This window comes from Homarus americanus, unplaced genomic scaffold (assembly GCF_018991925.1).
Source record: "Homarus americanus isolate GMGI-L3 unplaced genomic scaffold, GMGI_Hamer_2.0 scaffold25467, whole genome shotgun sequence".
Classification (NCBI taxonomy): Eukaryota; Metazoa; Arthropoda; class Malacostraca; order Decapoda; family Nephropidae; genus Homarus; species Homarus americanus.
In genome coordinates, this window is record NW_024732867.1 from 6,956,544 (window position 1) to 6,966,274 (window position 9,731).

At 51.3% G+C, this 9,731-nt stretch overlaps 1 protein-coding gene across 1 annotated transcript; it reads left to right on the plus strand.

The window, feature by feature from the left end:
• The first annotated feature begins 852 nt into the window (after window positions 1-852).
• On the plus strand, window positions 853-8,872 carry LOC121869157 (collagen alpha-1(I) chain-like). The gene is made up of 9 exons (XM_042370345.1): window positions 853-996; window positions 1,293-1,794; window positions 3,182-3,498; window positions 4,586-4,716; window positions 5,968-6,206; window positions 6,690-6,867; window positions 7,414-7,652; window positions 8,142-8,332; window positions 8,687-8,872. The coding sequence occupies exons 1-9, from the start codon at window positions 853-855 to the stop codon at window positions 8,870-8,872; spliced, it is 2,127 nt and encodes a 708-aa protein (XP_042226279.1).
• The last annotated feature ends 859 nt before the right edge of the window (window positions 8,873-9,731 follow it).

Here is a 9,731-nt window from a genome sequence, read left to right on the forward strand (position 1 = left end):
AATTAGTGTAGATCGTTAGGAATGAGTTGGTGGTGGTGTGGGGAAGGTTGTGGTGTTGAGTGTCGCGTTTTGCTGGTGCAAGTGTGGTGGTAATGTGTTACTGTGATGATAGCAGTGTCAGCGTGGTGGTAGTGGTGTTAGTGTCCTGGTGGGGAGAGGCAACAGTGATGTGTGGGCATATACAGTAAAGGATGGTAGGCTAGGGGTGGGGGTGGCAGGTGAGGCGAGGTGAAGAATGAGGCAGAAGAAGAGAGAGGAAGAGAGGGAATGGGTCAGCTTTGTCACCACATCCTGATCACGAATAGTAAATACCGCTTCTGTTACTCTTGCAGGCGTGGGTAGGTGGTGTGTGTGTGTGTGGGGGGGGGTTATGCAGTGTGTGCATGGGTATGGGTAGGTGGCATAACACTATTTTGTCGTTATTTCCATCTTGTCAGGAAAAACTATTAAATAACTGTACTGGCTTTCACTTTACTTCTAGGGAGATCAGGTTATGAATACAGTACAACTCCCCCAGGGATCATCCTAGAGGCAGCAGCATCCTCAGGGACCACTCAAGGGACGGCAGCGCCTCCAGGGACCCTCCTAGAAGCGGCAGCGTCCCCAGGGTCCCTATCAGGGTCAGCGACGCCCCCAGGGGCTCTCCCAGGGGTGGTGGCGTTCCGAGGGAGATTCCAGGGGCAGTGGCGGCCCCAGGGACCCTGCTAGGAGCGCCGGCGTCCTAAGGGACCCTCCCAAGGGCGGCAGCGCTTCCAGGGTCTCTCCCAGGGACAGTGGAATGTTCAGGGACTTTCCCAGAGGCGGCGACGCTCCCATCCCAGGCCGGCTGCGCCTACAGAGACCTTCCGAAGGATGGTGGCGCAACCAGGGACCTTCCCAGAGGCAGTGGCGCCCCCAAGGATCCTCCCAGGGACGCCGGCTCCCCCAGGGACCTTCTCAGGAGCGGTGCCCTTACAGGGATCCTACCAACGTTCCCAGGGGACCTATGGCATGCCTGTTCGTTGTGTCATATATAATATTACATATTTACAGCAGTCCCTTACTGAACTATGATTGGTGGACTATTCTTTTATCCCACCAATTCACAGCCAATAGGAGGAGATATCAGTTCAGTCAACACAACACCACAACTTATGTTTTCCTGTTGGACATTATTCTCAGTTACCTTCTTCAGAATGCGATGATACTGAAAATGTGATGGGTGATGTATTTATTTAACGTTGCATCTCCCAGAGTTCTAAATAGTGCAAAAACTACTGCACCCATGGGTCCTCTAGGTCTGACGCTCTCAGAGCCCTCCTAGGAGCGGCATCACCCCCCAAGGGCCATTCCAGGGTCGGCAGCACCACCAGAGGCCCTCTCCCAGGGGTGGTGGCATTCCCAGGGTCCTACACAGGGGCGGGAGCGTCCGCAAGGGTGGTAGCGCAACCATGGACCCACTCATGAGCGGCGGTGCCCCCATGGACCCTCCCAGAGGCGGTGGCGACCCCAGGGACACCTTCAGGAACACCGGAGCTCCTAGGGACACTCTCAAGGGCGGCGGCGCCCCCAGGGACCCTCCCAATGGCACCAGCGCCCCCGGGACGCTCCCAGGGACGGCGGTGCCCCCTTGGACCCTCCCTAGGGCGGTGGCGTCCCCAGAGACCTCCCAGATGCAACGGTGGCCCCCAGGACCGTCCCAGAGGCCACGGCGACTCCAGGGACTCTCACAGGGGCGGCGGTGTCTGCAGGGAGCCTTCCAGGGAGGCCGGCTCCCAAAGGGACAGCCTCCCAGTGGCTGTGAGCTTCCAGGGTGTGAGTAGTATTAGTTCACGTTATCGTTATAATGGGGGTATTGTATGGCGATCATCCTGGAAAAAAGTAAGTTTTGTAAAAAATAAAATCGGATTTACTTAAGATTCTGTTCGTAAATTTGGTTTCGTAGTGATGTTATGTGGATGTTTCGTAATTAAAGTAGAGTCTCTTCAGATGACACTTTGTACACAATATATATCGATAAATGTAAAGTTAGTCATTTAGGTAAAGTCTTATATCTTCATTTACAGGAAAATTTTTAACTTTGAGATTGAAATGGTTGGTTGTTAGAGAGAGAGTTCTTCGTTGTTTCTGTATTTCCTAGCCTGTGTCTCTGTTGTTTTGTCTATTTTTATCTTTTTTTATTCATATTTCGTGTATCTTTCTTCTTCTCTCTATTTATGATTCTCCTCTTACACATAAAAATAATTACATAATCACCCACACACACACATTGGAGACAATTACACGCACGAATACAAGATGACAGCGTTAAAGTCTACGGACTCAGCGCGCCACATTTCACTATCTCTCCCTCAACACCGCTACCTCGTCCCGTTATTTTCTTCACACTCAATAATAATATTCTGTTCATTATCATTATGCAATTAAGTCATAAAAATCAACTTACAAAAATTTATTAGACATATATTTACAATTAATTAATTAGTTGTATTTCTAATATTTTTATGACGAAGATTGTGCACCGGATTACTGAAAAGAATGTAATAACAAGGTAAATTATCAATAAACATGGCACACACACACACAAACTTACACTACATCCTTGACCACCCCACACCACACGGTGCTCCTAAAAGACCTATAGCTTTGGGTCGTGGTGTCGTACATATTGCATACGTCCAGCAATCCCTTACTTAACTGCAATTGGTGGACTAAAATGTAAATCCAAATAACAGCCAGTAGGAGAACAGGGCAGTCAGTCAGCACAACACCCCAACTTATGTTTTCCTGTTGGATATTATTCTCCTTTACATTGTTGATGGTGCGATGATACTGCAAATGCAATGGGCGGTGTTTTTATTCATATCTCCCATTGTTCTAAATGTGCAAAAATAACTGCCCCCACGGTCAATCCAGTGATAGTGCTCCCTAGGGCCCTCCTATTTGCCCTGCCAGGTGCGTCGCCCTTACGGGCTCTCCTAGAGGGGTCGGAGCCCACAGGGGCCAAAGGTGGCGGTGCTCCCAGGGGCCTTTTCAGGTGCGGTGGCGCTCACAGGGTCCCTCCCAGGGGCACCAGTGCCCCCAGGAGACCTCTCAGGTGTGGTGGCGCCCCCAGGGGCCCACCAAGGGTAACATTGCGATGGGCGCAGTATTTATTCATATCTTCCTTTGTTCTAAATTTGCAAAAACAACTGTCCCCTAGGTCCCTACAGTGACAGTGCCCCCTGGGGCCCTCGCATTTGTCTTACAAGGTGCAACGCTCCCAGGGGCGCTCCCAAAAATGTCGGTGCCCCAGGGGTTCTGCCAAGGGTGGTGGAGCTGCCAGGGTCCATGCCAGGGGCAACGGTGCACCCAGAGGCCTTTTCAGGTGCAGTGGCGCCCAAAGAGTCCCTCCCAGGAGCACCAGTGCCCCCAGGGGACCTCTCAGGTATGGTGGTGTCCCCAGAGGCCCGCCAAGGGGTAACGTGTCCCCAAGTGGCTCTTCTTAGAGACAGGAATGCCCCAGGGGCTCTCCTCAGGGTCAGCTGTGCCCCCAGGGGACCTTCCAGAGGTGGTGGCGCCACAAGGAGCTGCGGTACCCACAGGGGCCTTCCCAGGGGCCCTACCAGAGGCGTCCCCTGCCTGGAGACTTATAGCTATTCGTCATAGTGTCGTACATATTGCATACCTCCAACAATCCCTTACTTAACTGTGATTGGTGGACTAAAATGTAAATCCAAATAACAGCCAATAGGAGAACAGGGCAGTCAGTCAACACAACACCCCAACTTATGTTTTCCTGTTGGATATTTATTCTCCTTTACATTGTTGATGGTGCGATTATACTGGAAATGCAATGGGCGGTGTTTTTATTCATATCTTCCATTGTTCTAAATGTGCAAAAATAACTGCCACCACGGTCAATCCAGTGATAGTGCCCCCTGGGGCTCTCCCATTTGCCCTACCAGGTGTGTCACTGTTACGAACCCCTCCACCCAGCACTACGAACCACGCCATTTATTGTCCTGATCTACCTACCCAGCACCACGAGCAACGCCATCTAGGGACGAGACACGAGTATGACTCGTCTTAGTTACCACTCCGAGGTTTCCCTTCTCCCTATCCTGGTTGTTGCGTCACCTCCTCAAAGTCTTCTTTGTCAGCTCCAATTCGAGGAAAGAGCACTTGGCTCTGGGAAGTGACCACAGGATCATCTATCCTCTAAACCTACGTGCAGTGACTACCTACCGTCTTCTACAATACTCAGCCTTACTCGTCAGCCATCTCAGCTCCTCACTTAAGTACTTGTATTTTGTATTAACTCCCCCACGTCCACTTGCTTCAAGATTGTTTATGTTGTATTAATATGTATATACTGTTAATGTTTAGGTTAAGTTTGGTTAAGGGTAATTTATAAGCTGAATATTTTGTTAAGGGATTTATGGTACTCTATTATATACAACGAAAACTCGCATCCTTTGTCTACCCTTTTATAGTCCGATTGTCTTTGTTTTTTTTTTATTGTTGTTACCTGTTGGGATCTGGGTAGACGTATAACTATATTCTAAATCCCCAACTCGTAACAGTCACCCTTAGGGGCTCTCCCAGGGGTGTTGGTGCCCCCAAGGGCCGTGACAATGGTGGCGGCACACCCAGGGGCCCTTCCAGGGGCGGTGGTGCATCCAGGGGCTTTACCAGGTGCAGTGGCGCCCACTGGGGCCCTCCCAGGGGCACCGTTGCTTCCAAGGGACCTTTCAGGTGTGCTGGCGCCCCAAGAAGCCCTCCAAGGGGTAACGTCGCCCACAGGGGCCCTCCAAGAGGTAATGTCGCCCCCAGGGGCTCTTTTTAGGGGAAGTGATGCATCCAGGGGCTCTCCTCGGGGTCAGCGGTGCCCCCAGGGGATCTTCTAGAAGCAGTGGCACCCCAAAAGGTAGCAGTACCCTCAGGGCCCCTCCCAGGGGCCCTACCAGATGAGCCCTATGCCAAGAGACCTATCGCTTTCGGTCGTGGTGTCGTAAATATTGCATACGTCCAGCAATCCCTTACTTAATTATGATTGGTGGACTAAAATGTAAATCCAAATAACAGCCAATAGGAGAACAGGGCAGTCAGTCAACACAACACCCCAACTTATGTTTTCCTGTTGGATATTTATTCTCCTTTACATTCTTCATGGTGCGATTATACTGGAAATGCAATGGGCGGTGTTTTTATTCATATCTTCCATTGTTCTAAATGTGCAAAAACAACTGCCCCCACGGTCAATCCAGTGATACTGTAGTGCCCCTGAGGCGCTCCCGTTTGCCCTACCAGGTGCGTCGCCCTTAGGGGTCTCCAAAAGGTGTCAGTGCCCCCAGGGGCCCTGCCAAGGGTGGTGGAGCTCCCAGGGGCCCTGCCAGGGCCGACGGCGCACCCAGGGGTCTTTTTAGGTGTGGTGGTGCCCACAGGGTCCCTCCTAGGGGCACCAGTGCCCCCAGGGGGCCTCTCAGGTGTGGTGGCGCCCCCAGGGGCCCGCCAAGGGGTAACGTCGCCCCAGGGGCTCTTCTTAAGGGCAGCAAAGCCCCCAGGGCCCCTCTTCAGGCTTAGCAGTGCCCCCAGGGGATCTTCCAGAAATTGTGGCGCCCCAAGAGGATGCAGTACCCACAGGGGCCTTCCCAGGGGCCCTACCAGAGGCGTCCTCTGCCTGGAGACTTATAGCTTTTGGTCGTAGTGTCGTACACATTGCATACCTCCAACAATCCCCAACTTAATTATGATTGGTGGACTAAAATGTAAATCTAAATAACAGCCAATAGGAGAACAGAGCAGTCAGTCAGCACAACACCCCAACTTATGTTTTCCTGTTGGATATTTATTCTCCTTTACATTGTTGATGGTGCGATTATACTGGAAATGCAATGGGCGGTGTTTTTATTCATATCTTCCATTGTTCTAAATGTGCAAAAACAACTGCCACCACGGTCAATCCAGTGATAGTGCCCCCTGGGGCTCTCCCATTTGCCCTACCAGGTGTGTCACCCTTACGGGCTCTCCCAGGGGTGTTGGTGCCCCCAAGGGCCGTGACAATGGTGGCGGCACACCCAGGGGCCCTTCCAGGGGTGGTGGTGCATCCTGGGGCTTTACCAGGTGCAGTGGCGCCCACTGGGGCCCTCCCAGGGGCACCGTTGCTTCCAAGGGACCTTTCAGGTGTGCTGGCGCCCCAAGAAGCCCTCCAAGGGGTAACGTCGCCCACAGGGGCCCTCCAAGAGGTAATGTCGCCCCCAGGGGCTCTTTTTAGGGGAAGTGATGCATCCAGGGGCTCTCCTCGGGGTCAGCGGTGCCCCCAGGGGATCTTCTAGAAGCAGTGGCACCCCAAAAGGTAGCAGTACCCTCAGGGCCCCTCCCAGGGGCCCTACCAGATGAGCCCTATGCCAAGAGACCTATCGCTTTCGGTCGTGGTGTCGTAAATATTGCATACGTCCAGCAATCCCTTACTTAACTGTGATTGGTAAAATGTAAATCTAAATAACAGCCAATAGGAGAACAGAGCAGTCAGTCAGCACAACACCCCAACTTATGTTTTCCTGTTGGATATTTATTCTCCTTTACATTCTTCATGGTGCGATTATACTGGAAATGCAATGGGCGGTGTTTTTATTCATATCTTCCATTGTTCTAAATGTGCAAAAACAACTGCCACCACGGTCAATCCAGTGATAGTGCCCCTGGGGCTCTCCCATTTGCCCTACCAGGTGTGTCACCCTTACGGGGCTCTCCCAGGGGTGTTGGTGCCCCCAAGGGCCGTGACAATGGTGGCGGCACACCCAGGGGCCCTTCCAGGGGCGGTGGTGCATCCAGGGGCTTTACCAGGTGCAGTGGCGCCCACTGGGGCCCTCCCAGGGGCACCGTTGCTTCCAAGGGACCTTTCAGGTGTGCTGGCACCCCAAGAAGCCCTCCAAGGGGTAACGTCGCCCACAGGGGCCCTCCAAGAGGTAACGTCGCCCCCAGGGGCTCTTTTTAGGGGAAGTGATGCATCCAGGGGCTCTCCTCGGGATCAGCAGTGCCCCCAGGGGATCTTCTAGAAGCAGTGGCACCCCAAAAGGTAGCAGTACCCTCAGGGCCCCTCCCAGGGGCCCTACCAGATGAGCCCTATGCCAAGAGACCTATAGCTTTCGGTCGTGGTGTCGTAAATATTGCATACGTCCAGCAATCCCTTACTTAACTGTGATTGGTAAAATGTAAATCCAAATAACAGCCAATAGGAGAACAGGGCAGTCAGTCAACACAACACCCCAACTTATGTTTTCCTGTTGGATATTTATTCTCCTTTACATTGTTGATGGTGCGATTATACTGCAAATGCAATGGGCGGTGTTTTTATTCATATCTTCCATTGTTCTAAATGTGCAAAAATAACTGCCCCCACGGTCAATCCAGTGATAGTGCTCCCTAGGGCCCTCCTATTTGCCCTACCAGGTGTGTCACCCTTAGGGGCTCTCCCAGGGGTGTTGGTGCCCCCAAGGGCCGTGACAATGGTGGCGGCACACCCAGGGGCCCTGCCAGGGGCGGTGGTGCACCCAGGAGTTTTACCAGGTGCAATGGCGCCCACTGGGGCCCTCCCAGAGGCACCGTTGCTTCCAAGGGACCTCTCAGGTGTGCTGGCGCCCCAAGGGGCGCTCGAAGGGTTAACGTCGCCCCCAGGGGCCCTCTAAGAGGTAACGTCGGCCCCAGGGGCTCTTCTTAGTTGAAGCGATGCCCCCAGGGAGTCTCCTCATGGTCAGCGGGGCCCCCAGGGGATCTTCCAGAAGTAGTGGAGCCCCAAAGGGCGGCAGTACCCTCAGGGGCCCTCCTAGGGGCCCTACCAGAGGAGCCCCCTGAAAAGAGACTTATATCTTTGGGTCGTGGTTTCGTACATATTGCATACGTCTAGCAATCCCTTACTTAATTATGATTGGTGGACTAAAATGTAAATCCAAATAACAGCCAATAGGAGAACAGAGCAGTCAGTCAGCACAACACCCCAACTTATGTTTTCCTGTTGGATATTTATTCTCCTTTACATTGTTGATGGTGCGATGATACTGCAAATGCAATGGGCGGTGTTTTTATTCATATCTTCCATTGTTCTAAATGTGCAAAAATAACTGCCCCCACGGTCAATCCAGTGATAGTGCTCCCTAGGGCCCTCCTATTTGCCCTACCAGATGCGTCGCCATTTGGGGCTCTCCCAGGGGTGTTGGTTCCCCCAGGGGCCCTACCAAGGGTGTCGGCACTCCCAGGGGCCCTGCTAGGGGTGGTGGCGCACCCAGGGGCTTTACCAGGTGCAGTGGCGCCGAAAGAGGCCAACCCAGGGGCCGTCTCAGGTGTGGTGGCGCCCCCAGGAGCCTTCCAGGAGGTAACGTCGCCCCCAGGGGCTCTTCTTAGGGGCAGCGATGCCCCCAGGGGCTCTCCTGAGGGTCAGCAGTGCCCCAGGGGTTCTTCTACAAGCAGTGGCACCCCAAAGGGCGGCAGTACCCTCAAGGCCCCTCCCAAGGGGCCCTACCAGATGAGCCTCCTGCCAAGCGACCTACAGCTATTCGTCAGTGTCACACATATTGCATACGTCCAGCAATCCCTTACTTAACTGTGATTGGTGGACTAAAATGTAAGTCCAATTAACAGCCAATAGGAGAACAGAGCAGTCAGTCAGCACAACACCCCAAATTATGTTTTCCTTTTGGATATTTAGTTTCCTTTACATTGTTCATAGTGCGATGATATTGGAAATGCGATGGGCGCAGTATTTATTCATATCTTCCTTTGTTCTAAATTTGCAAAAACAACTGTCCCCTGGGTCCCTCCAGTGACAGTGCCCCCTGGGGCCCTCGCATTTGTCTTACAAGGTGCGACGCCCCCAAAGGCTTTGTCTGGGTCTGGAAAGACAGGTTGTGGATAATCAGCCTTGACTCAAATACATGATTGTAAGACAGTGTAGCTCGCTTTACATGGAAGACAAATGGGTCTTCAGTGGGTGGTAGGCTGCAAACGTCTTTCTCTCTGACATACAGGTTTGCCCTGAGTTTGTTCAGGTCTTCATGTTTACCAATTTGCTTGCCTTAGAAATTCTGGGCAACTGATGACTTCCTGAACTCTTTAAGCTGCTGATATTCATGAATTAGTTCTTGTTCGATGTCGGGATTTGCTGTACCATTTAAAAAACATCCCCTTTCATATAAATGTAGTTATCCACTAAGTTTTGATTCACTTTCACAGATAACGAAAACATCTGTAGATTAAATAAAATGTAAATATTTAACTCTTAAAGAGATAGCACGCCAAAATTCTCTCCCATAGGGTCGCCACTGAAAGCTCGTGTGTACTTCAGTATATATTCAGGAGCTATATTTTATGATAACATAGTTTATGTTTAGATGACATAGCTCATAAAAATAATCAGTTTTAAGAGTTGTGGTGTGTGTCAAGTGTTTATTGTGGTGCTGATCCATAATTTTAAACATATTGACACACAGGTGAAAATTTACAGGTTAGGACACACCTCTTATGTGCCAGGAGAGATTATAATAGACTACAATAGGTAGAGAATGTTATAGATGGTATTAGTTATATTATTAAAATATTATACCAATAATACATAACATAACCTAACCAAGCCTGATCACCCTGCCCCAAAACGGAGAGGTTTGGAGAGATTTTCTCGGAACCTTCTCGGAATTTTGTCCCTCAAAATGTGCCCGATTCTCATTCTCGGAAACTCGTTCGCACAACCCGGAATGGTGATAGTTTTCTTGCCCAAT